Below are 27,954 nucleotides of genomic sequence, written 5' to 3'. Positions count from 1 at the left end.
TTCAAGAATTATAAAAGGAATACCCAGCATTTCATCTTTCCACTGTGGTTTCTCATTATCTCAGGGGAGAAACCCATTTCTTACCATTTTCTCATGGCTTTGTGCTTAGAAATTCTTTCTCAGTATGGAAGAATGCAATGTTGTTGAAGCTTTGTGGTGATTCAGATATGAAAACTTTTATACGTTTTTAAGATTTGTGAATATTTATGATTTTTCTTCACTGTGGAAAGGAGGATTTTCTCTCTCTCCTAATCGAATACATACATTTAAAAATTCTTCTTTGGAAGCCGCTACCCCAACATCTTGTGGTACAAAGTAGTTGATCTGTGTAGGCTAATGAGCACTCCCTTATCTTTTCTTGGGTTTCAGTGGCTGTGCGGTGGCCATTCTCCAGCCATAGGACTGTCCCCCTCGTCCACTGTGGAGTTGGTGCCCATCTTCCCACATGTCTGCCCATCTGCTCTTCCACCTCCTATTGGGAAAAGTTGGATAGACAAAAGGATTCCTAATTGTAAGGTAAAATGCGAGTAGTTTCACTAGATAAGTTGACCTTTAATTATTAATTTGTTGGGTATTTCCACAACGGCAGAAAACACTGTGTGTTTTCTAGTTGTAATATCTAGGGCTAGACATAAAGCTTTTCAGAATAAGATCAGTCTGTTAAAAAAACACCAGCAGAGGTGTATGTGTGTGTGGGGGGGAGGGGTCATTTTGTTTTAACTGAAAAATTTAGATTCCATGGAACAATATACAAATTCTACTTCCGAATCAGGATCTACTTTAAGATTTTTTTTTCAGTTTTTAGATCTGTAACCATTGATCAAAGTCTAGTCTTAAACATTATATAATTGAAATATAGATTTTATGAGTGGTTTCTTTTGCTCTAATTACCTTAAGTGTTCATCTTTCTCATGATTTATCTTAATTTTTGAATTCAAATTTAATGGCCACACTGGGTTTACTTGAAAGCTAAAGACAAATAATATGGTGACTTGTTCTACAACACACTATTTACCTCACTGGGGTGATTGTTGAATCTGTAAGCTGACTGTTAGGCTGAATTAGCCAAGTCAATGGTTGAAGATCTGCCCGGGAGACTTTATCTAGAAGGTGATTGGTGTCAGAGCTCCAAGGGTCTTTAGGGGTTCTAGAATGATGCTTTTATAGAGTTCCCTACTTAGAGGATCTCCAATATTTGATCCATGTAAGAAAAGAAATATTTTATAGCAGCATTTAGTTTTTATCATGTGTCTTGTCTTAAATGTAATGCTTGCTTTATTTTTGGACAGATCTTCTTTAATAATTCCTTTGCTCTGGACTCCTCGTGGATCTATCCTGAGGAATCAAGGTTGTTCCATGGGCACGAAAAGCCCCATTTGTTGGCAAATCAAGTCGCACTGTCTCTGTCCAGACCAGCTCCTGCCTCCCGGCCTCTTCCCACCGTGGTGTTAGCACCTCAGCCAATACCAGGTTGGTGCCCCAAGTATATACATGTATTCTGTTTCTGCTTTAGTTGTAAGTTAGTTTTGGGTATGAAAACTGTATTTGTCACTTTAACGAAGTAATTATTTCAACTAATAATGTTTTTCATGAGCATGATTCCTTTCTATAAAGAAATTGGGAGTTGAGTAGCTCATTCATTGTGTTTTTAGACCATGAGTTCAAGACTCATTCATTTTGTTTTTAAGATGAAGGTATGGCTGAGGGGGTTTTGACAGACTCCTATTTTTTGGTGCTCAATTTTTAGAATTGGACCAAATCTCCTGCTGATAGCTTTTCACAGGAGCACTAATTGGTCAGGCAATTCATTACGTATGTTACTTGTGTAGGGTGAGGTGCACATTGCAAAGCCCCCTGGTCTGCAGGACAGGGGCACGTGTAAGGTGTTTGTGAATTTTGCCTGCGTGTTGGGGGGTGATATTGGGAAGGGCCTGTAAAAATACACTGTTAGGAAGATGGATTCTGTTCTATCTTTGGAGTCTAGTGGCCTGAAAGAGCATTTGTCCTGGAACAGACTCCCATGAAATAATCTCTGGATGAAAGATTGTATAATAAACCTATATAGCAACAGGAGAATAAAATCATCTTATGAATTTTTAAATTGATTTTTAAAATCACCTTAACATAGATCATTTTATAAAAGCAAGCATTGTCCATGCCAAGATTATCTAGCAACGCCTTCCATTATGGAATATTTTATGACTTCAGAATTACATTATCTTCCTGTAATTTCCTACCTACCAAGCTTTTCTCAATGTGTGTCTCTAAAATTAAGTAATAAGGACATGTTCCTGTGGATAATGCAGTGCTGGTTTAGGAGATACATTCATTTTCTTCTCTCCCTGCCTACCTTACGTATTCTAATGTGCTATAGATCTTGTTTACTAAGAAGTCAGGAAGAACAACTATTTGTGTTTTTCACAGGCTTTAATGATTCTTGACTGATACTTGTCTTCTGCGCTTGTAATTGTGCATTACTGAGTTATTAAATCTGAATGCATATCGTACATACATTTATAAACATTTTACACTGAGGTGATCCTGTTTCCTATTTAATTTAAGGACCATAAAGGATGATCAGATCACATGTATTATATGAGGATTCCATGACTTTACCTGGCATGCATACCATCCTTGAGCATCACAGAGACATTTTTCATGATTCCTACTCCTCTTCCTAGGAAACCTGTACTATGAATGTGCTAAATATCTAGTTGAAGAAGCTTATGGCAAGTTACAGCTTTTCTGTCGTACAGATATCGTTTATTGATCTCATACTTTATACGAAGCGTATTTATGTTCATTCTACCTCTGACTTTTGACTGATCTATTTTAAAGGACAAAATACAATAATAATTCTTATTATCATGGTTGATAACAGGACAATCATTCTGACCTGGGCTATCATCTGTCAAATCTCTGCTTTTATTGTTCCCTGGGGTTTTTACTTTTTTTTTTGGACTCATAATCCGTAAGAATATAACACACTTTTATTTATCTTTTGGGATGAAATGGGTCTCCCCACCCCCACCCCAGAGGTAATTTAGTAACAGTTAAATATGTGTGTTTTGAGATGGGAATTTTTGAAATGTGAAAAATTTTTTTTTTGATAAATTTCAAAATTTTAGGAATTACTATTCTGAAAAGCATGTATTAGATATCCTCTGTCCAAAGAACATATTTAGGGGCTTTGTGTATATGTTACCAACTATTTAACAGAGAATCAGGGAGGGGAGCTAGTAACTGCGGGAGGCAAGGTCAGCTCTGGATCAGCGAAAAAATAAGATGCATCATTGCAGATTCACCATAGTTAACAAGAAAATAAAAATGCATTGAATCATTTTACATGTCAATTTTCAGAATATTGTTAAAAGTGATTATTAAGGGGTGCCTGGGTGGCTCAGTTGCTTGAGCATCCAACTCTTGTTTTTGGCTCAGGGTCATGAGATTGAGCCCCGTGTCAGGCTCCCTGCTGGGCATGAAGCCTGCCTGAGATTCTCTCTCTCTCTCTGCCCCTCTTCCACCCCCACCCCACTCACATGTGCACTTTTTCTCTCTCTTTCTCAAAAAAATTAATTATTAAAATTGCTATTAAATTTTATAGCCTATTGTAGATCAATAAATTTAAATATTATATTTACTTTTTATTATCTAGTTATACATTTTAAATGTAAAACATATTGCATATCTTATATTAATATATCCTGTATAAATATGTTATCTGGTTGATATTCTAAGTTGATCAGTCTTGTTATAAATTGTTACATTCATAAGTAAATGGCCTCATATCATAGATATATTTTACTGATCTGTTTTCAATTAATCAAAGAAACAGTATCAGAACTCCAAAGGAACCAGAAGAATGAGTCAAATCCCCATTTTAAATAGATCTAGTGAGCAAAGCTCATTTTCCTTTCTTGGATAGATAGCAATTTTGTGTAATAATCATTTTCGAAGTAATGTTTTGTATGCAGTGTTGTGTCGTACACAGTGCAATGTCAATATACACCATGAGCTCCAATATACACTAGAAAGCAGTTTTGTTTGAATAAGCATGTTGTTTGTTGAACTGAATTAGAGGCCAAAACAGGTAGAGATGCTGGTGTGGGTGACCTCTGAGACTCATGTTAGTATTGCACCACCCCTGCCTGATATATTGTTGGTTAATTGACTGCAGCAACAGGGTCTCATGTAATATTAGCACACCTGTAAAGCTGAATCAGTCATCTGAAGTCTAATAAATATTATAAGGGACTTTATTTTGATCTATACTAGACTCACTTATGTTGACAATAATAGTCATGATTTGCCATCATGTGTAGATCTGAAAAAAGCTCATTAGCCACTTTTAAGCATGGAAGCTAATGTTTAATATCAGATTCTTGCCTTCATTCGCTGGACAGCTGTCTTTGGGCACCCCCCCTCCCTGCCCCGCAGCCCACAGGCATGGTGCAGGGCCCAGGGCCACGCAAGGCTCCGTGAAGGAGGTCAAGCTCCAGTGGGGGACAGGCAAGTCACCAGATAAAATCACACAACATGGATCCTGACTGCTCTGTGCAGACCTTTAAGGAGATTCTTAGGAGGGGAATCATCAAGAAGGCCCTCACCTGGGGGGGAGTGATGCCACCCGAAACACATCTCCAAGACTTAGAGGAACTTTAACAGGGCAGGAAGAGGGGAATGGAATTCCAAATGAAAGGAGTTAGAACATCCCAAGACACAAACATGTGAGAAGTGTTGTGTCTGGTCATTAGGTGTAGTTATGTGTGGCCACACCTCAGAAGCAGATGAGGAGGGTCAGGGATGGGGCAATGAGTGGCCCTGGCTCTGCAATATGAGCCCCATTTCCCCACTGGAACCATGCTGTGGCTAAGCCCCAGGCTCTTTACTGAGCTTTGTAGAATTTTCCATCATTCCTTGGCTCAGGATCCATGGTTCCTTCAGGAAAGTGAAGCAGAGCAGACACAGAGAAGACAGAGCATTTTCTCATTGCAAAGTAAATCCAAGCATTTAAAAATATGCAAAGTTACAGCTGTACTAGAAACTTAAGTCTTTAATGAATAATTTAGTGGCTTTTTAAGGAATTATCCCTAATTACAGTATGAATGGGTTGAATTGAGAAATAAGCCAGGACTCACTCATTCCCAGACCTTGGAAACTGATTCAAGGCAAGCCTGGTGGGGAGGAGAGGCAGCGTGCCACCAGCATAGATGCTCTCTCTTCTTGAGGAGCTCATCCACACTTAGGTCAGCCTCTTTGCTTTAGCTCCTCTGCCAAAGTCCCCCTTCTCCCACAGGGTGCTAGGAGCCCATCTTTTTCCCAGGAGGAAAAGGAGTTGCATTTCATCTTAAGTCATGAGGATAATAGCAAGCTGAAGAGGAGGCAGGGCTAGCGTGGAAATCATGCTTACTAAGGAGTCTCTGTACTGTACTTGTAAAAATGAGAACTTCAGAGTCCCTCTATCTGCTCAGAAATAAAATTACTTAGATTCAGAGTATCAAGCAATGAGAGGAGAAGATAATTAATTCAGCCTCTGTCCAGTAAAGATGCATGAAATAATAGTTTGGTGGAACATGAGATTTGTCTAAAAGTTGTCTGATAACATTGCCCTTCCACTTAAGATCTAAGAACCTGATTCTACCAACATCTTGTTGGGGAAACAAAACAAAACAAAACAAACAAACAAACAAACAAACAAACAAAAAACACGAAAAAACAAACCCACCTCATTCAAAGATGACCAGTGAGAGTGAGAAGGATAACCAATGGAGGATGACGTGCGGAGCCTGAAAATACACTGCTTCATAAAAGATTCATTTACTCAAAAGATGTGGAGGAGAAACAAACCTAGGAACAGGTTCTTGCACAGGAGCTTGTAAATATGTTGGATAAATCAACTTTTGGTTTACCTTAATAGGGAATAAAAGAGTTTTGTAGGAAAGCAGCAAAAGATAAGATCAAAAGGGAGGGGGCCAAGTTGCAAAGTCACGTGGAAAGATAGTTGGAAGAAATGAGAAAAGAATATAAGGGAACTTTTGACATTGGCAATTAAAATCATTAAGGAGAAGAGCTGATTCTGAATGTAATGAGGGAAGACAGCACAGGAAAAGTCAGGCATGGGTATCTGGGACAGGGAGAGATGAGAACAATGAGAGGAGGTGATATGTAAAATAGAAAGCAAACAACGCATCTATTTTTATTCGACCTCCATGGAAGACAGAGTACAGCAGAAGCATTAAATGTGGTGTAGAGCCTTGTACCTTGCTTCCTATTTCCTGATAAGTTTTACGAGTGGGAGAGGCACTGCTTAACACAGGTGGGGACACAGCACATCATTCCTCGGCACCAGATGTGATTAGTTGATGGGGTAAGCTTTAGACAATTGTGAGGACAAAAGTTTGTGATTGAAGAAACCTATGTCCAACAGGGAAGTTATACACACGCATAAGCAAGGACAAGATTTCTCAAATAAGCAACAGATCTTGTCACACCAAGACCACCAAGACCACACCAACTTTGTCACACCAACGTTTTCACCTCAAATTCTACTTTGTCTAAAGTTTGTGTTCCTTCTATTCCACTTTTACAGCTATTCCACATCCCTGCGTTATCTTTCGTGTCAGCTTTGCTTTGTCTTTTGTTTTAAGCTCAGATTAACTATTTAAAGGCAGGGTCTCTGCCTTTGCCTTTTAAAGATGTAGTTAAGCATATTTATATCTGCTTTCCTATTTTTGTATTTCTTATATATTATTATATCTTGTTTTAAATGATATTTTGTAATTCTTTTGTTTTTGTTCTTTTTTAAGTTTTTATTTTAATTTTAGTTAATGTACAGTGTTACACTATTTTCAGGTGTACAATATAGTGATTCAACACTTCCAAACATCACCTGGTGCTCATAAGGACAAGTGCACTCCTTAATCCCCATCACCTGTTAACCCATCCCCTCATCCACCTCCCCTCTGGTAACCATCAGTGTGTTCACTGTAATTCCTTTGTTTTAATCTATTTTTATTCTTTTGCTGTGCCATTTGTGTTTACCTTTATTTTATATGATAATTTGGAATGTGCTGATCCTCTTTTCTCAAGCAATCACCAGTTAGATTTTAAAAAGCAGACCTGATCTTACATTTCCTCTAATTTCCAAATCATGACAGCACTACCACTTTAGAAAATCATGACACTTTAGAATCCTTTTTATAGACTATGGGAAATTTGGGAAAAGTTTATGTCATAAACATTTATAGCCTCTCTTTAATTTCCTCTATGAACTGAGAAATTAAACAAGAACTAAGAATGATATTAGTCAGGTTTCAAAATATCTGTAATTATCAATATGTCAGTCATATAGAATACTTGTTAATTCGTTATAAGAATGAGTGAAAAATTCTAAGCAATGCTCTTGATGGAGAAGGAATTACAATAATAATTATAATCTGAATAAATAGCCTCGAAATGTGTTGATATAACTGGGGAGAAGAGAAGTGAAAAACATGAGTACAGACTCTTTAAAAATCTCTCAACTTTGTTACAAGAAGCAGAAATATTAAGAAACTTTCATACTTGAAGCCCAGATAACGAGGTCACCCAGGTCTGAGACTGGACCAGGGCTGCTGCCCACTAACCAGCCTAGCACAGATGAGTGAGAGCAACAGTGATTTTCCAGTGCTGCTGGGAAGACATGGAAAATGACCCCTTTCTGTGGTGCAGGAATATGAGGATGGCTGAAAATTGAGAGAAGGAAGCACAAATATCAAGAAAGTCTGTAAGATACCCCAGAATTTACCCTTAAACAAAAGGCATTGTTAAAGGATTTTGAAGCCTCTGGGGCGTTGAAGGCTACTGCAGCAACAGAACCAAATCCAGGTCAACACCCAAATATACTGACTCACCTCATTCACTAGCAGCTTCACAGAAGAAAGTGGGTGCTCATTTTCTAGGAGTAAATCCTGTTCACCTCAATCTCTAATGTTCTATTCATGATGTGTGGCAATCAATTAAAAAGTTACAAGACACACAAAGCAAGACATGATAAACCATATCAAGAGATAAAGCAAGCAACAGAACCAGATCCTCAGATGACACAGATGTTGGAGCTATCAGACAGGGACTGTGAATTACTATGAGTGAGATCTTCATTAATGGAAAAAGAGGGCAAACTGCATGAATAGGTAGAGAAGTTCCTTAAAGATATGAAAAATATAAGAAAGAATCAATCTAAAATACTAGGAAAAAAGCATGGTATGAGAAATGAAGAATTACTTTGATTGATTCACGAGTAGATGTGATATATCCAAGGAAAGAATGAGTGAACTTAAAGATAGGTCATGAGAAATTGCTAAAATTGTAACATGAAGAGAAAACAGATGAAAAAATAGGGCAAACTTTCCCAGAGCTATGACGTTATAACAAATGGTTTAATATACATATAATTGAAGTTTGAGGAGAAGGAGAGAAAACATTATTTGAAGATATAATGACTAAAGGTGATCAAAAAAATTATGAAACTTATCAAAAAATATGGCTCTGGGAGACTCTACAAACTTCAACACTGAAAACTAGACAAATCATATTCAAACTTCTGATTCAAAGATTACAAGCAAATCTTGAAGACATCTAAAGAAAAAAAAACACATTACATAGATAGAAACACAGCTTAAAATTCTAGGAGTTTAAAAAAAAATTCTAGGAGTTTTATTGTCAGAACCTATATAAGCCACAAGGCACAAAATAACATTTTTAAAAGACTTAAGTAAAAAATCTCTCATTCAGGCCCTTTATACCAAACAAAAACAACTCTCAAAAACAAAGTGAAATAAATATTTTTTTCAAAAAAAAAAAAACTGAAAAGAATTCATTGTCAGTAAGCCTGTAGGTCAAGAAATTATAAAGAAGCTTACCAAGCAGAAATAATATAATAACAGGGAGACACTAACCTGTGCAAAAAGAAATAGAGAGTTCTAGAGATAAAATACTGTAAAGTAAAAAATATTTTTCCTTCTTTTTAATTTCTCCAAAAGACAACTCTATAAAGAAAAAGCAGTAGTGAAATAATGTATGTATATCACATATGTAAAATCAAAATGTGTGTCAACAACCACAAAGGTTGGAAGAGAATAAATGGAAGTATAGAACTGTAAGGCTATTACACCATATATTAAGTGTTATAATATTATTTGAAGGCAAACTCTGATAAAGTAAATACATATCATAAAGCATAGAGTGAACACTTAAAAATTATTTAAAAAGTTGTAGCTAATAAAACAATAGTGTAGATAAAGTCAGAATCATAACAAATAACACAAAAGCAGGCAGGAAAGGAAAGACAAGGATCAAAGTATAGATGGAACAAATAAAAAATTGATAACTACAGGATGGTAAAGCACAAATGTATAAGCTCCCAAATTAAAAGGCAGATAGATGTTCATCCTCAAATATATGATGTCCACAAGAAACTCATTTAAAAAATAAAGATATAGAGTAGATAAAAGTAATAATATAGAAAATATACAGCATGGACATACAAATCAGAAGAAGGTGAGAATGCTGGTATTAATACTAGGTAGATTAGAATTCAGAGCATGAAATATTATGAGAGATAAAAAGGAACTTAACATAACTACCAAAACATGCTTAAAAGCATACCAAGAGGGCATAATAATTCTAAATGTATCTATATCTAGTGAGAGAACTTCAATATGCATGAAACAAGGACAGATTGAATTGAACAAAGAAATAGACACAATAGCAGTTGGAGACACTGGTACTTATCTTTCAGGATTTCACAGAGCAAGAAAACAAAATATCAGTAAAAAATTGAGAGGACTTACACAATACTATCTACCAGCTTGATTAAATTGACACATATAGAACACTCTACCTAACAACAATAGCATATATATTTCTTGTGAGCATATGGAAGATTTAACAAAATACATCATATTCTTGGACAGAAAACAAGTCAACAGAATTTAATAACATGTATATAATTTGTTTTCTTGCCACAATATAATTAATCTAGGAATCACTAACAGAAAAAATAGTCCAGAGAATTTTCAAATATCTGGAAATTAAAACTGTCAAGTAACATATTGCCGAGAGTGGAAGTGACAAAGGAAATTTAAAAATATTTAGAATTGAATGCAAATGAAAGTCGATTTTAAAAATTCTTGTGAAACGTAGCTAAAACAGTGTTTAGATAGAAATGTATATCATTAAAAATGCCTGTATTAAAAAACAAATTCTTGACAAACTATTAGCAAATTGAATCCAACACATTAAAGGGAGTGTATATCATGATCAAGTGGGATTCATTCCCGCCATGCAAGGATGGTTTAATATCCACAAGTCAATAAATGTGATGTATCACATCAACAGACTGAAAGGTATAAATCATATCATCCTCTTAATAGATGAAGGAAAAGCATTTGACAAAATACAACATCCTTTCATGACAAAAACCCTTAACAAACCGTGTATGGAAGGAACATACCTCAACATAATAAAGGCTTATGCGACAAACTCCTAACTCATATCATACTCAATGGTGAAAGGCTGAAAACTTTTCCCCTAGGATCAGGAACAAGACAAAGGTGCCCACTCTCACCATTCTTATTCAACATAGTACTGGAAGTTCTAACTAGAACAATCAGGAAGAAAGAAAGAAAGAAAGAAAGAAAGAAAGAAAGAAAGAAAGAAAGAAAAAGAAAGAAAGAGAAATAAAAAAGAAATAAAGCAAAAGAAGAAAAGAAATAAAAAGCATCCAGATCAGAAATAAGGGGATAAAATTGTCTTTATTTGCAGATGAAATGATTTTATATATAGAAAATCCTAAAGACTGAGCCAAAAATCTGTTGGAACTAATCAATAAATTCAGAAAAGTTGTAGGATACAAAATCGACATACGGAAGTCAATTGCTCTTGTATTTCACAATTTCTGTTTTCTATTTCATTAAAGTATCTGAAAAAAGAAATAAAGAAAACAATCCTTTTCACAATAGCATCAAAACCCATCAAATGCTTAGAAATAAATTTAACCATAGAAGTGAAAGATCTGTGCTATGGAAACCACAGGACTTTGACAGAAGAAATTGAAGAAGACACAAACAAATGGAAAAAAAACCCACTTGTCTCTGTTCATGGATCAGAATAATTAATATTGTTAAAATGTCCATACTACCCAAAGCCATATATAGAATCAATGCCATCCCTATCAAAATTCCAGTGGCATTTTTCACCAAAATAGAAAAAAATCCTAAAATATTTATGGAACCACACAAGACCCTGAATAGCCAAGGCAATCCTGAGAATAAAAAAGAACAAAGCCAGACACATCAGGTGTCCTGACTTCAAATTATAACACAAAGCTACAGTAATCAAAACAGTACAGTACTGGCATAAAAATAGGCACATAGACCAATAGAACAGACTAGAAAGCCTAGAAATGAACTGCTGCAGACATGGTAAACTAATATTTGACAAGGGAGCCAAGTATATTCAGTGAGGAAACAATTGTCTCTTCAATAAATAGGCCTGGTAAAATTGGATAAACACATGCAAGAAAATGAAATTTCATAATATATAAATGTTGAATTACTATGTCATACAGCTGAGCTATTCTAATGTTGTATATCAAGTATACTTCAATGAAAATGATAAAGTTATACTCCTATCTTATAACACTCACAAAAATTAAAGGCTTAGGCATGAGACTTAAACTGAAAGACCCCTCAAAGAAAACAAAGAAAAATCTCCTTGATGTTAGTCTTGTCAACAGGCTTTTGGATATGACACCAAAAGCACAAGCAACAAAAGCAAAAATAAAAAAAAGTGAGACTACCTCTAACTTAAAGGATTCTGCACAGCAAAAGAAACGATTGAGAAAATGAAAATGCAACCTAAGGAATGTGAGAAAATATTTGCACACCATATATCTGTTAAGGGCTAATATCCAAGATATATAAAGAATTCCTAAAACCCAGTAACAACAACAGCAACAACCAACAATCCAGTTAAAAAAACGTGCAGAGGAATTAAATAGACATTTTTTTTCCCCAAGGAAGACATGCAGATGACCAATAGCACATAAAAAGAAGCTCAACATCAGTTGGCGTTAGGAAAATGCAAATCAAAACCATAGTGAGCTATCACCTGATACTTATCAGAATAGCTACTATCAGAAAGACAAGAAATGAGTATTGGTGAGGGTGTGGAGAAAAGGAAATACTTTTGCATTGTTGGTGGGGATGTCAATTGGTACAGCCACTGAGGGAAAACCTAAAATTAGAGATAAAACTACCCTAAATCCAGCAATCCCACTTCTGGGTGTATATTCAAATGAGTTGAAATCAGGATCTTGAGAAGATAGATACCTGCACTCCCATATTATTGCAGAATCATTCACAATAGCCAAGATATGGAGACAATCTAAGTGTCTTTTCACCCCAGGGATTAATGGATAAAGAAGCTGTGGTGTATATACTCAACGGAATATTACTCAGCCATGAGAAAGAAAGAAATTCTGTCATTTTTGACAACATGATGGACCTTGAGGGCATCATGTTAAGTGAGAAAAGTCAGATGGAGAAAAACAAATACTGTATGATCTCACTTCCGAGTGGAATCTAAAAAAGCTGAACTCATAGAAACAGAGTAAATTGGTCACCAGGGTTGAGGAGGGGAGGTTGGGCAGATGTTGGTCAAAGTGTACAAAGTTGCAGTTAGAAGATGAATACCTTCTGGTGATCTGATGCACAGGTTGGTGATTAGAGTCAACAATGCTGCATAGATGCTTTAAAGTTGCTGAGAGGCCAGATCTTAGATATTCTCATCAAAAAAAGAGAAATGAGAAAATAAAAAGAAAAGTCTGAAATCAATGATCTCATCTTTCAGTTTAAAAACTAGAGAGAGAGAGCTAAGTCACTGGAAAGTAGCAGAAGGAAGGGAAGAGTATTGACAAGAGCAGAAACCAAAGAAACTGGAAACAAAAATATAAAGAAAATCAATGTAACAAATTCCTTCCTTCCTTCCTTCCTTCCTTGAAGGAGGAAGAAGGAAGAAGTCACCTTCCTCCTCACTCCCTCCCTCCCTCCCGACCTCCTCACTCCTTTCTTTCTTTCTTTCTTTTTCGTCTTTCTCTTCTTCTTTCTTTCTTTCTTTCTTTCTTTCTTTCTTTCTTTCTTTCTCTTTCTTTCTCTCTCTCTCTCTCTCTCTCTCTCTCTCTCTCTCTCTCTCTCTCTCTCCCTGGTCAGTACAGCTGAAAAAACCCTGGGTTTAGAGTATAAAAAAACAGGAGAGGCGCTTGGGTGGGTGGCTCAGTCAGTTCAGGGTTTGACTGTTGATCTCAGCTCAGGTCTTGATCTCAGGGTTGTGAGTTCAAACCTCATGTTGGGCATGGATCCTATTTAAAAAAAAAAGAAACAATAAAAAAGAAAAGAGGGATAACACCTTATTGACATCAGGAATAAGAAAACTATGGATCTTAAAAATGAAAGAGAAAAATATTATAAATTACTTCACAACAATAAACTAAACTCAACAGCTTGGATAAAAGAGACAAATTCGTTGTGAGTCACAGCTACTTTTGCTTGCTCAAGTAGAAAACGTGATTAGCACTCTGTATATTAAAAATATTAAATTCATAATTTCAGTCCATCCATCAGAGAACACTCCAGACCCAGACAGCTTCAGTGGACTTCCGCCAAATATTGAAGGAAGAAATGATACCAAATTTAAGTAAACCTGTTTGAGAATAAAAGCAGGAACAACATTGCCCAATATTTATTTATTTATTTATTTATTTATTTATTTATTTATTTATTTATTTATTTATTTATTTATTTCTGAGGTCCTCATTCCTCTGATTTGGGAACAAAATAGTGCAAAGAGAGACAATTACAGACCAATATGCTTCATAAACAGAGATGCAAATATCCGCAACATGATATTAACAATATATAAAACTAATAACACATCATGACCAAGCAGGGCTTTTTCTATGTAATCAATGCTGGTTCAACACTTTCAAATCAATGTTATTTACTTAATCAAAAGGAAAAAGAAGAAAAGCAATATGATCATTTCAAAAGATGCAGAAAATATATTTGTCAAACTCAACATCTATTCAGATTTTTTTTCTATTCAGATTTTTAAAAATAACAACAAACGAAATTCTAAGTCAACTATGAACTACTTATTTTAGATGTTTAATTCATTCATTTGAGAGAGAGAGTGCAAGCACAAGCAGGGGGAGGGGCTGAGAGAGGGAGAAGGAGGCTCCTTGCTGAGCAGGGAGCAGGGAGCAGGATGTGGGCTCCATCCCAGGACTGAGCCAAAGGCAGACACTTCACCAACTGACACCCCCTGGGTGCCCTGAAATCAACTAGGAATTAAAGGGAGTGTCCTCAAACTAAGGAAGGACATCTTTTAAAGAGTCAAAGCTAATGTAGTATTTAGTAGTGAATGCCTGATGTATTTTCTCTAAGATGGTGAACAAGGCAAGGGTTGTGCTCTCCCCATTCTATGCAAAATTTTACTAGAAGTTCTAACCAATGCAATAAAGCAAAAAGAAAAAAAAAATGGAAAGCATACAAAATGCAGACAATATCCAGACAAAATGCCATATGGACCATCCCAGAGTCTACTGGAAGCTACTAGCTCTTGTAAATGAGGTTAGCAAGTTGTAGGACACAAGGTCAATGTGAAAATTCAGTTGTGTTCCTGTATTAATGGTGATGAACATTGAAAATTAAGAAAAAAAAATCGCAGTATTATTAAAGCACCCAAACTGTGAAATATTTACAGGTTAGCCCAACAAAACATATGTCCTGAAAACTACAAAACATTGATTGGAGAAATCAAGGACATTAATCAATGGAGGGATATTTTGTATTAATGGGCTGGAAGACTCCATGATGTTAAGATATCAGTTCTCTCCAAATCGATCTATAATACTGTGTTATCCTAAACAAAATCACAGTTTATTGAAACTGACAAGCTGAAGGTTTCTGGAAAGCTGGAGAAAGTAGAATAGTTATAGTAGTTTTGGAAAAAAAATGTGGAGGAATCATACATAACTGATTTGGATGCTTATGATAAAGCTACAAGAATGGAGGTGTTATATAATTGCCAAATCCATAGGAGCAAAGATCAATAGAACATAGTAATAGGCCTTCTAGAAATAGACATGCACGTATTATTAATTTGCTTTTGACAAAGGTGCAAAGGCATTTTAATAACCTTCCAATAAATGGTTTAGGAACAACTCATTTTTAAAAGAAGCAAATAGACCCTAACCAATACCTTGTATCAGATACAAAAATTAAGTGAAAATAAATTATAGACCTGATTATAAAATAAAAGCCCTAGAACTTCTGAAAGAAAACATAAAAGAAAATGTTCTAACCTAGAATTAGGCAAAGATTTCTTACATATGACACCAAAAGCCTAAACCATAAAAGAAAATGTATTGATACCTTGTACTTCATCAAAATTAAATGTTGTTCTTTGAAAGGACTTTTTTTTAAAAAAAGATTTTATTTATTTATTCATGAGAGACACAGGGAGAGGCAGAGACACAGGCAGAGGGAGAAACAGGCTCCATGCAGGGAGCCCAGCACGGGACTCGATCCTCGAACCCTGGGATCACCCCTGAGCCGAGAGCAGATGCTCAACCGCTGAGTCACCCAGGCGCCGAAAGGACTTTTAATAAAATGAAAAAAAGAGTCACATACTGGGAGAAAATATTCACAAAACTTAAATCTGATAAAGAGTTGGTATCCAGAATATACAAAGAACTTTCATAGGTTAATAATAAGAAAATGGGCAAAATATGTGGTCAGACGCATCATCAACAAAGATATGTGGATGGCACTTGAGCACATGCAAATATGCTCAATGCTCTCTACCGTTAGGAAAATGCAAATTAAATCCCTAATGAGGCCTCCCCTTTCATATTAGAATAGCTGTAACTTCACCCCCACACACTGCAGCGCCATGTACCCGTGAAGATGTGGAGCAGCTGAAACTTTCCTAACTTGCTGGTGGGAATGCAACAGGATAGGGTCCCTTTGGAAATCAGTTTGGCAGTTTCTTGTAGACACGCCCATGCCCTATACCCCGTGATCTCGTTGCTCTGTGTCCACCCAAGAGAAACAAAGAGGCACGTCCGCGCAGAAACCTATTCACAAATGCGTGTACTGGCTTTCTTGGTGAGCAGGAAACTCGAGGACAGTCCCCATGTCCATTAACTGTTGAATGGATCAACAAACTGGGGCATTGTCCAAACAATGGGCGATGACAGGAGGAGCAAGGAATGGACCTCTGCTGCCTGCAGCCACGTGACCGAGTCCTGAAAACGGTGCTGAGAGTCCAGAATCAAGCATTTGTGCCATATGTGATTCCCTTTTCACGACAATCGAGGGAAAGCAAAACTCCAGACCCAAACCAGATGAGTGGTTTCCGGGGGCTGGGGGTGGAGGAGGGCATCGACTTCAGAAGGGCAGAGGGCACATTGTGGGGTCGGGGACAGTTACCTGACTGTGGGTGTGGTTACTTGACGGCAGCTGCGGAGATTCAGAGAGCTGGACTCCGAAAAAGGTGAATTCCACTAGATGTCAGGCGGATCTGAACGCGCCCCACTGTTTTCTGTTGAGGAAGGAACCATGTTAACTTCGTGTGATCCTGAAACCCAATAAGAAACATTGTGAGACAACTGGAGACTTCTGGACGCTGACTCGGTATTTAATAATCCTAAGGAATTGCTGTTAACTCGGTTAATTTGAAGAGTCCTGTGCTTATGCTTTTACAAGGACCCCTTGTCGTTGGGAGAGGCCTACCTCACTGCGGGCAGGCCGGGCTGCAGGGAGCGTGAGCAGGACGCAAGCCCAGCCGGGAGCCGGTGCCCGGAAGGGGTGCTGGGGAGGTGGGCCTCGCCACACTGTTCGTTATTATATCACTATTGGAAGTTTTCATAATAAAAACTGCAGAAAGACGAGTAAACAGTCACACCAGGAGCATATTCAAGGAATCACGGAGGGATTGTGCAGATCCCACCTGCCTGCCCCAGCGCAGCGAATCGGACAATTGCAGGTGAGCTGTAAAGAGGCCCCAGCCACCGTGAAGTTAAAAGACTCCCGAAAGATAAAGGAAGGAGGCAGAAATCAATGCTGCAAAAATAAACCTTTTATAAAATAACCGAACAGGATGTGCGCAAATTAGAAGCAGTGGGGGGCGGCCAGTGGTACCACCCAGTGAACCTAAACCCCAAAATGATGATGGTGTTACTACAGGCACAGCAGAAACTCGCTGTCAAATCAACGCCTTCGGGAGTTAGAGAAAAATAAGTGAAATGATAAAAATGAAGACAGACATTCACAATTTTAAAAGCAAATACATTGATTTAAAAAAAGTACGCCCCACTCGTGGTCAGAAAAAAAATTAACATACTAGGTGAAAACATTGATGTTCAATATCAATATTTTTTTTTTATGATTAGATGAACTGTTTTCTGGAACATAATGAGCTAATCAAGTTGGATCGAGATGGAGCAGCCTGGTTACAGCCCACAGTGTCCCGGCCCCGGGGACGGCTGCGAGCTTACAGACCACCCCTCAGCCGTCCCTCTGCGTGTCCCTCTGCAGCCTGGCTGCACTGCACGGGGGTCACCTGTCAGGCCTCCCAAATTCCAAAGAGACTCCTCCTGACACAGAGCTTGTTTCAGAACATAGAAAATGGCAATATGCCGATGTAGATTATAAAGTCAGCTACCCATTTGCTTGTTTTTCAAAAACAGGGGGAAAAAAAAGAGAAGCGTGTAAATTACTTGGACAGATCTCTGTTGTAAAAGCGGCCGTGAAAATCCTAAAAGTATATTCAAAAATATAACAGTATGGTAGCAATAATACGCCAGGAGCAAGTGGAGTGGGTACATTTCACGGTGGCAGAAATTGTATAACAGTAAGAAAGGGATTGACAACAACACCAGGTCAGTAGGTTTAATAAGACAAAAGTATTCTTTAATTGGATTTTAGGAAGATGTATCACTTGATAAAATTCAACAGCCATTTAAAAAAAAATGAGAAAACTCGAAACTGAAGTGGAAAACCCTCCACATGGTACATAATATTTATCTAAAAAACGACCACAGCACCCAGCAAACATCACTGTCATTCCCACGAAAATCAGTCACCACGTATGTTTTACGTGACTGTGATCTGGAAGTTCCAGCCAATGCAATAAGAAACGAAACACAGATATGAAATTCTACTTGAAGTTCACGTACCTTTATATCTTGAAAATTCGCGATATTCAGCTTAAAAGTTCTCAGAATTGGAAAAGCAGCTCAGGAAAACGGATTGGTAAAATTTCGACCTAGAAAAGATAATCTGTTTCCCTCGTGTTCCCAGCGGTGTAGACATTGCACCTCTTCACACGCGGAAGATGCAGAGAGAGCCTGCACACACCATCGCCGCAGGCAGGTGGGTCCTTCACCTGTGCGTGAATCTGGACAAACGAAACTAAGAATCTGCTGAAAATGGCATTTTCCAACAGGAGAGACCCACTCTGGGTTTGGCTAGGAGAACGGAGCATGGTGAGGATACCAAGTCTCCTCACCTTCGTTTATGGAGGTGATGCGATGCTGACTATATTACTTTTTTGAAATGTGAGGAAATCATTTTAAAGCGTTGATCGGGGGATACACACATGAGATGGGCCAATCTATACTTTTAAAAAAATCCATATGATGGATTTAACTTCTTATTCTAAAGTTGCCCCAGTTTTTTTTAAAGATGTGTACAGAAGCAGTTCTTATTTTTTTTAAAGATGTGTACAGAAGCAGTTCTTTTTTTTTTTTAAAGATGAGTTGCCTCAATTTTTAAACATGTGGTGCCGATGTACTAATCTACATATAGATGAATGCAGTGAGTGCTGAAAGAACTGCTATATGGGACAATCTTCTAATACCGTCACACACACAAATAGACATAAACAGACGACTCACAGAATAATTATAAATGATCATTATGCAGCATGTGGTTTACTCATAAGTAATTCAAGGAATGCAAATCGAAGCCGCCCAATATAATATTCCTATTAAATTAGCACAGACTTTCAAAAGCCTTGGCGCCACTTGGTGTTTGCAGTGGTGCAGTAGGGTGCGCGCTCATTCCTAATGCTATTAAATGTAGTGTGTAATGGGTCATGCAGTTTGACTTTCAGATCTTTTAAAAAAGTTAATATAATTTCACCCAGTGATTCCACCTCTTGAAGGAAGAACAAGTATGTGTGTATGGTGATTCAGTGCCTCATTATTTATGATACCAAAAAGGGAAATAAAATCTCAAGTATCCATGACTCGATAGTTGGTTAAGTGCATTAGGATATGTCAGTATTAAAAAAAAATAGTCTTCAAGTGTTAATAATAACGTCATATTTGGAAGATTTTTTAGACAAAAGGACACGGTCTTGTTTTGTTTCAGCACGTGTGAAAAGCAGATTGCAAAGTGTACAGACCGGGTGATGTGCTCGCACATGCACACCCTCACTGGCACGCACCCCGCTGGGGGGACGAGGCCTGGAATGCTAGTAGTACCTGTTTCTGGATGATGGGATGAGGCAGCACTTGGACGACACTAACCAACGCAACTCATGTCTTTTTACAGAACTGGGGGGGTTTGCATCCTGTGATCTTTTCGTCCTTTTTATGGGTGACATCCCATAAAGCAAGGAGACGGTTTGTTCAGAGACGAGAGTGGTCAGTTACAAACTTGATCCTGAATTACTGTTTTAGTGCACGGGCCTATTCAGAAAATAACGAGGGAAATGTCAGAATTCCATGATCAGTGTGGACCTCAAAACCTACATTAGACAGAATTATTCCCTACTTTCTTCTCAGGGGAACTTTCCAGATGCTGGTACCCATTCTAAAGCACTCTTCTTTCTTCTTTGTGAACCATTTGTAGGATCTTAAATTTTCCAATACTCATATTTTTAAAAGTATAATGAAACAGGTGAAATTAATTTTAATATTTAATTTTATTTAATCCAACATACCCAGAACATTGTCATTTCAAGATGCAATCAGTATAAAATATTAATGAGATATTTATCTTCTTTTTTATGTATTGTCTTTGAAATCGGTGTATATTTTACACACAGCACACGTCAATGCAGACCAGCCAGTGCTTGATGGCCTCATATGGCTACTGTCCCCTGTGTGGGACAGGGCAGTGCAATAATAATAACCAATAATAATAATAATAATAACCACATGTATTGGTGGAGACCTTAAAGATCTATTTGTCAGGATATTTTATAGAAAAGCTGGTCAATAAGGTGTTAAGACAGCATTTCAAAGAAAGTTACCTGATGCCCATTCTGCAAACAACTTGAATTCAAATATGACCTTTCTATGTCTATTATCTTATAAAAATAGTTAAGGCACCAATTTTACCCTACATCTAGGATACTTAAAAGGTAATAAGCATGTGTGATTTATATGCAAAAGTGGATTGCCTTTCATTTTAACACATTTCACTTTTCCCAATTGAAGAATTATCCATCTTTGTTAGGCATGCAAAATTTGGAAACTACCAAAAGGCTCCAGATCAGGTTTCCGAGCAACGCTGCTATGTTGTTGCAACACCCGACGTGACACGATATCGTAGCTATCATTTTGCATTCTGCTCTGACTTAATATTTTAGTATATATTTCTCCATAAATGTTACCTTTAAAAACTTTTTTTTTTTTCAAAATCCGACTGACGAATCAGAGTTTGCTTAACAGAAATGCACCAGAGGAAATTATTTCCGCAGTTTCCCTGGGTATGTGTGTCTTTTAGGCATTTAGCATCGCCTCTTCACACGTCCCCAGACTTCCTAAAGACCTCCCAAGCCCAGCTGTCACAGTCTTCCTCTTGCTTCAGAAGACACAAGACCGCTTTGTGAGAGCCACACAAGTGTTGATGATCAGGAAAAGGATTTGTTTCTTCCTTTCCATTCTTTTGCTTTTTACTTCTACTTTACAAAATTTTAGTTTTGCCTTTGCTGTCGGGGACTCGAGTGCAATAACCAACGTAGTAATGATGGTAGGGGACTCTGTGCCATCCCCATTTTGAAGGGAGGCTTTTAATCCTTTCCATTAACATCGATGTGTGTTGCAGCTTTTATTAATTACCCATTATGGAGCTCAGGGAAGTTCCTGCTGTTTCTCCTTTGCTGGTGGTTATTGCTTGTTATCATGATTTAGAAGCAAAATTTTTTCAAATTTTTTTCTTTTCCTATTAAGATAATCACATTTTTCTCCTTTTAATTTGTCATCGTGGTATATGCGATTACAAAGATTAATAATGTGAAATCACTTGCGTTCCTTGGATAAACTGAGTTCTTTGTTACGAATTGCCGTTTTTAGATAGGGCGCTGCATGACTGCCAGTCCTTTGCTTAGGGTTGGTTGATCCACGCTCCTTCGTTGCCGTTTCTTTTCTGTTGCGCTGCCCACCTGGTTTTACTGCAGAAGTGATATTGGGTTCATAGCATAAACCTTGGAAAGGTTTTACATTAGAATGGGATACTCCTTAAACAAATCGTAGGACTTACCTGTTAAAAATATAAGGTCCTACTTTTTTGTCTTCGGAAGGATGCTAAACCCCCGATTTAATGTATTTATTTGTCATATGACTGTTCATGCTTTCTACTTCTTATTCCTGCAAGGATCAACATGTTATTTATATTTTTCCTAGAATTCATACATGCATTAAAATTTTCTAATTGTTTTTGGTATACAATTGCTTATGATATTTATTGTTTTAATATACTATGCTAATAGTTACATCTTTTTAAATGTATAATATTACTATTCACACCTCTTTATTCAAAAAACTTGCTAGAGATTTGTCCATTTTGTTAGAGCCTCAAGAAACAACTTTGCCCTTTAAAAATATTTTCTATAGATATTTTCATCCTTATTTGTTTCTGATATTACCTTACTTTCTTCCATTTTCTTTGGATTCATTCAGATTTTTTCTCTTCTTAAATTCTTAAGTTATATATTTGCACATTAATTTTTTTGTCTTTTTTCCTAATAAAAGATTTAAAGCTATACCTTTCTCTCTATGTTTCATTTTCACTGCTTTCCATAAATTTGTAAATGCATTTTTTGTCATTCAGTTCTATAGATTTTGCATTTTTGTAATTTTATGTCTCATGGATTTTTAGGTTATTTCTGTTTAATTGATTTTATTTACAAATTTTATAATTTTCTTTTTTTATTCATTTATAATTTTAAAAAGTTGTGTTCAGATATGTGGCCTATACAACAACAATTCTTTTGGAACTTGTTGAGATTTGCTTTTTGGCCTAATATAATTTTAGTTTTCATAAATGTTCCATTTGTCATGAGTGATCAGAATGTGCATCTGTTAATGTTGGATGCAAGGTTCTATACCTGAGCATTTGAATAGGCTTGATAATTACATTGTTTAATTATATTTTTTCCTTCTGAAAATATTTGAGAAATATATGTTTAAATCTTGTGCTGTGGTGGTGGAGTTCTCCAATTTTATTGCTTCTATAAATTTTGACACTATTTCATGAAATTCATTCATATTTTGAGGTATTCTATTTTTATGGTGAATTTTACCAATATGTAGCCATTTCCTCCACACTCAATGTTTTGTTCTTATGGCGCTTTTGCTTGTTACCTATTTCATAGTAGTGTAATACACATATGCTCTTTTTTTCTTCTTGTCTATGTCTTTTTCCATATCTTTGCTGTCAACTTTTCTGTGCATCCTTTCCATTTAAAACATTAAATAGGTGGATTCTTTTCCAATTAGCAATCCATTTTTAACTGGTCAGATGGTCAGTTTACCTTTGTTATAAGTATATGTCTACCTGGACTTTGCTCCATCCTCTTAGGTTTGTATTACTATTTTCCTAATTTTTCTATTCTCCTATCTTGTCTTTGCTATTGAATTAATTTTTTTGTTCATTTAAAAATTCTGTTTTCTGCTATTTTTGGAATTTATATACTCTATTATTTAAAAATACTCTTTTAAAAAAGATTTTACTTATTTACTTGGGGAGAGAGAGAAAGAGAGGGGAGAGGAGCAGAGAGAGAGGCAGAGAGAGAATCTCAAGCTGACTGCCCACTGAGCACAGAGCCCAATGAGGGGCGCAAACTCACACCCTCAAGATCACGATCTGAGCTGAAATAAAAAGTTGGACACTCAACCAACTGAACCACCCATGTGCCCCACTGTTATTTAAAAATACTTTTAAATTTATACCATAAATAGTTAACCTAAAAAGCCTAAATTTGAATACTATCTTGCCACTACTGTCCTAAACAACACAAGTGCATTGTAATACTTTAATACTGACCATCCTTTTCTACCTTTTCTACCTACTTTTTCTAAGTTAAGTGCTTATACTGTTCATTCCTCAGTTTTTAAAAGCACATTGCTTTTTATACTCATTAACTATTTGACTTTCCTAAGACAATCCTTCCAGGATCATTTTTCTCTTTGGTTAAATCCTTCAGAATCTTTCTAAAAGGAAGGTCAGCAAGTAATAAAATCTCTCACTTTTTGCTCATCTTAAACAATTACTAATTTTTCTTCATATTTGAAGGATGGGTTTTCTGACTGGGGGTAATTTTTTTCCGAATCTTTAAAAATATTATTCCAGGGATTTATGGGATCTATTTATTTCTGCCAAGCTTTCCATTATTCTAGATAATGTTCCCCTGTAGGTCATCTGTCTTTTGTATATGGAGATTTTTAAGATTTTTCTCTGACTTTAGGATTTACAATTTCAATTTCATCACAATGTGATGGTTGTAGTTCTTTTAAAAACTCATAACTCATTGAATGTTATGCTTCTGAGGCTTTGCATCTTTCATCATTTCTGGGACATCCTTCTGCTGCTGCCCTTCTGCTGCTGCTAAAATGTCAACAAGGAATATTTTCAGCTCTATTATTTTAAATTTCTTATGTTTCCTTTCATTCTATTTATCTCTTTGTTCTCTATGCTGTGCTCTGGGCAATTTCTTCAGGTGTATTTTCCGGTTGCTAAGTCTCTCTTCATCTGTCTCTGCTGTTCTGTTTCAGCTTTCCATGAAGTGTTTTCTTTCAGCAATCATGATTTTAATCTCTAGAAATCCATTGGCTTCTCTTTTTAAATCTGCTTCTTCATTGCATATAGTGTCTTAACAGTTACTCCTCTTGAGAATATGCCACACACAATTATTTTATCTTCTGTGCATGAAATTCCAATATTGCTGGTCTTTGAAGATTCAGATTTGTTGTTTGTTTGGATGACCCTCCCCTATGGTGGCCTGCTTCTCCTCTGGTGTACTTTAGTTATGAGGTCATCACTTTATCACAATATGTGGAAAGTCAGTGGGCCTGAGTTGGTTGTGCTCTCTTCTAAGGTTTTATACTTCCTTACGCAGTAATAGGAGGCACCACTAACCCAGGGTGAGATTGCCCGCCCCCCCATGAATGTACAACTCCCGCCCAAATCCAAAGTCCTAGACCCAGCTCCCCCATCTCACTGCAGGCCAGCCTCCAAGGGTACCCCTGCTGCAACCTGCCCTTCCTTTCTGCCACCTGTAGACCTGAGACAAAATACTTCCTGGTGAGAAGAGATACCATCTTTGGAGACCACTTCTACTATTGGCAAGCTTAGCAAGGCATCCAAAGGTGGAGTCTTTCTCGGGTTGTTCTTTTCAGTGATTGGAGAAACTGTTAGAATACCTAACTCATCAAACTGTTGGAAATATAAGTCAGCTCAACTCTTTTGACTGAAAAGACCAGCCAACTCAGTGGCCCATATCCATGTATTTCTATAATTATAAGGATTCCTCCAACAGAGTATACATCTTTTTTTTTCTCACATTAAATACCCTTGTGGTTGAACAGTGAGGCAGAGTATCATCTATTTCCCTTGAATTATGAATATCACCAGGACGGTGTTTCAGCCAAAAGTTAGGTTTAAGACCTATAAGGAATTAACTTAAGAGAAACAATGTTTTTGACAAAAGTTAAATGTTCAGCTTGCCCAGCCATAATTTTCTTCCTTTAAACATTGAGTATCAGCATCATGCAGGTCAGGAGTGAGTTCTTCAGGAGCAAAAACCCTGTCTTGTTTACTACTACGTCTCTAGGGCCTGGCAACATGTCCTGCCTCTAACAAGTGCTTGGAAATATTAAACAATGATCAATACCAGAAGTGTGCGGTGAGCACCCACCACATACCATATGCTGTGGATTAGATGGTAAACAAAACAGATTAAAAAGTTGGCTTCCGTAGATTCTCCATTCTAGCTGATTTTGTTAACATTTTAATGTATCACTTGTTGTATGAGTAGATTAAAATACCCTTGGTGGAAATTTTTTAGATAGGGAGACCCAGTCTTTCTAGTACGACACCCAAGGCTACTCTCACTGGTTTCTATAATGAAGAACCAAGTCCCTTTTGCTTACCAGCTATTACCAACACTGCAAATTAAAACAAACCACAGAAAAGCTGTACCAGGAATCCTAAAAAAAAATGGCGCTTGTTTCTAAAATTCCCTGCAAAGATAGTTAAAGTTGTTGAATTCATGTAAACGTGATTTTAGTTAGAATTCTGAGAGACTTGCAAGCTTAAGACTTGAATATCTGCTCTTTTGTGTGCTCCAGGAGATGGGAATGGGGCCAGTTCTCTGCAAATGGCTTTGCAGAAGCATTGGGTTTTCATTTTTATTGGGCAATATTTACTTTTAGATACTGAAGGTGGTAAGAAGGGGCAGACCAGATGTTTCGGACCATGACATTTATGCAAATTTGGTTTTCTCTTTAAGGAAAAGAAGACAAAGTCACTAATAGGAATTAAGGATGGAAGCTAGAGAGAGTTTGTGTGAGTGAGTTCCCAGGAGGTTAAGCCTCAAGAACTTGAAGTCAGATTTGGAAAGAATAAATATATAAGTGTTTTTCTGTGACCAATCTTTGTATTTCTTCTTCTGATAATGACCTGATGCTCCTGAGTTTTACTTGCAACTTCCTGATTCCTTCTTACATCAATATAAATGCCTTTTATATAAATGATACATTATTCACTCATTTAAAGAAAATAAGTATTCATTTCAGGTAGTATTATCTTCAATACAGTGGGTTTTTTTTTTAATTGGAAATGAACCTTGAATTTCTTCTGATCTAATTAGCCTATTTGCATTCATTCTTCATGATAGAGAGACAAGCCTGCATAGCAGATTTACTTAAGCAGCATGGGGAATGCAGGGTATCCTTCAGATGCATTTTTGCAAGATCTCGCACATAACGGACACCCCAAAAATGTCTTCTGATTCAGCAAAAGCAAGATTGAATGCAATTGGGAACGCAGAGAATGGAGTTTCACGATTTGCAAGAGAAGGAAGATTTGTGACTGTTGGCGGTAGATTTTTGCCTTTGGGTGATCATAAGAGGTGTGTAGATACTGATGCAGGCTTGCGTAAGCAGAAAGCAGTTCTCACTGAGCACCACAAGTTTTATAAGTGAGCTGCTGTGATTGGCTTTAAAGATCAAGATATGAGTGTTGAGATGGACGAGGAAAGGCAGAACCATAAGGTTTGCTTGGATTCCATGGATGGCAAAACTGCTTTCATTTATGTTGGAGAAAGGAAAAGATAAGGGCCAGGATCGCCTGACTCGGGGTGCCTCTGGCTGCAGAGCCTCGGGTGGCAAGGCTTGCTGCTGTCTGCCCTGAAACCTGTCACAAGGGCCTCTCCGAGGACACCCAGGTAAACATGTGGCCGATTCCATGCTTTGCAACCATAGAGAGAACAGGTGTGTGTGTTCCTGTGCAGGTACAGCTGCCATGTGTGGCTTACTATTTAAGGATGCAGGCTAGATCTTACATGGGGAGAAACTCACCCAGTGATCCCCAGTGGGAATTCCCAGTGGGACCAGAATGCACTGCGTGAGAGTGTGGCTCAAGCTGCGCAATGAAAAGCAGACAGAGTGGCTGGAAGTGGGTTTTGACAGGTTGCCTTGGGCTTTGGGGCCACATGAGACCCACTATAGCTCTGAACTCATCCGTTTCCCATTCCTTCAGGTTATTTTGGGACTCAACACATTGAAGTGGGTCTACTGGGACTGTTTAGGGCCCAATACATTGAGGTGGGTCTCTTGAAGGGTGACTTGTCCTCCAGGGGACACTAGGTGGCCTGTGTTTCTCCTGGGTCCATCCTGATTTTCCATCTCCTTTGTTGGGAATTTTCACGGATTCCAGGCTAAGGTGACCATGGCCTTCTCTGCTTTGGGCATCATTACTTTGTCACACCATTGCGACATGCATCTGTGTCGCCATATGTCACGTCTTCCAGGGCTTCTGCACTTTGCTCTTGATGCTGATGGTACTGAGTTTCTTTGGCTCCTCCTGGGAACACTCTCGGTGTTAAGAAGTCCAGGCATGACGTGGTGCCCGGGATTTACGCGCAAGGATGGCGATGATGGTGAACATGTCACACCAAGCATCTTACACCCCTGCTTGCCTCCCTGCCACCCACCCCCATCCCTTTGTGAAGTCAGCACATGTTTACCCTGCCTTAAAATTGCAAGGATGATGACCAGGTTTTACTTGAGTGTGGATTGTGTGTGAGCATTTTGTAAGGGCCTTCCCAGTGCAGGGGGATTAGTCACAGGCTCCTCACACAGGCTTGGTCCCCCTCCCAGGGGACCCTTGGTCCTGCCGTGTCCAAGAAGGGCAGGTTCCAGAAGCGCATCGGTGAGCCAGGGGGCAAGGTCTCCCGGCTGTCATGGCTCTGAGGCTGCGAGGAAGACCAGCCTTCACTGGTGGAACTCAAGTGCGTGGGCAGCTCCTGAGGTCCTGGCAGGGCAGGCAGGAAGGTGGCCGTGGGTGGGGTGACGGAGGCCACCATGCAGCCCTCGGCCGGCCGGAGCCTGAGCCTTGG

At 37.8% G+C, this 27,954-nt stretch overlaps 1 protein-coding gene across 1 annotated transcript in view; it reads left to right on the top strand.

Annotated features, from left to right (window-relative positions):
- The window catches only part of TCERG1L (transcription elongation regulator 1 like), a 182,843-nt gene that overhangs the window by 1,985 nt on the left and 152,904 nt on the right, over positions 1–27,954 (top strand). Inside the window, exons 2-3 of the mRNA XM_038579146.1 lie at positions 370–516; positions 1,290–1,470. Of these exons, the coding sequence (XP_038435074.1) occupies positions 370–516; positions 1,290–1,470 (328 nt within the window). The remainder of the gene's footprint in view (positions 1–369; positions 517–1,289; positions 1,471–27,954) is intronic.

The sequence above is a fragment of the Canis lupus genome, chromosome 28, assembly GCF_011100685.1.
Source record: "Canis lupus familiaris isolate Mischka breed German Shepherd chromosome 28, alternate assembly UU_Cfam_GSD_1.0, whole genome shotgun sequence".
NCBI lineage: Eukaryota > Metazoa > Chordata > Mammalia > Carnivora > Canidae > Canis > Canis lupus.
This window is presented reverse-complemented; position numbering and strand designations above follow the sequence as displayed.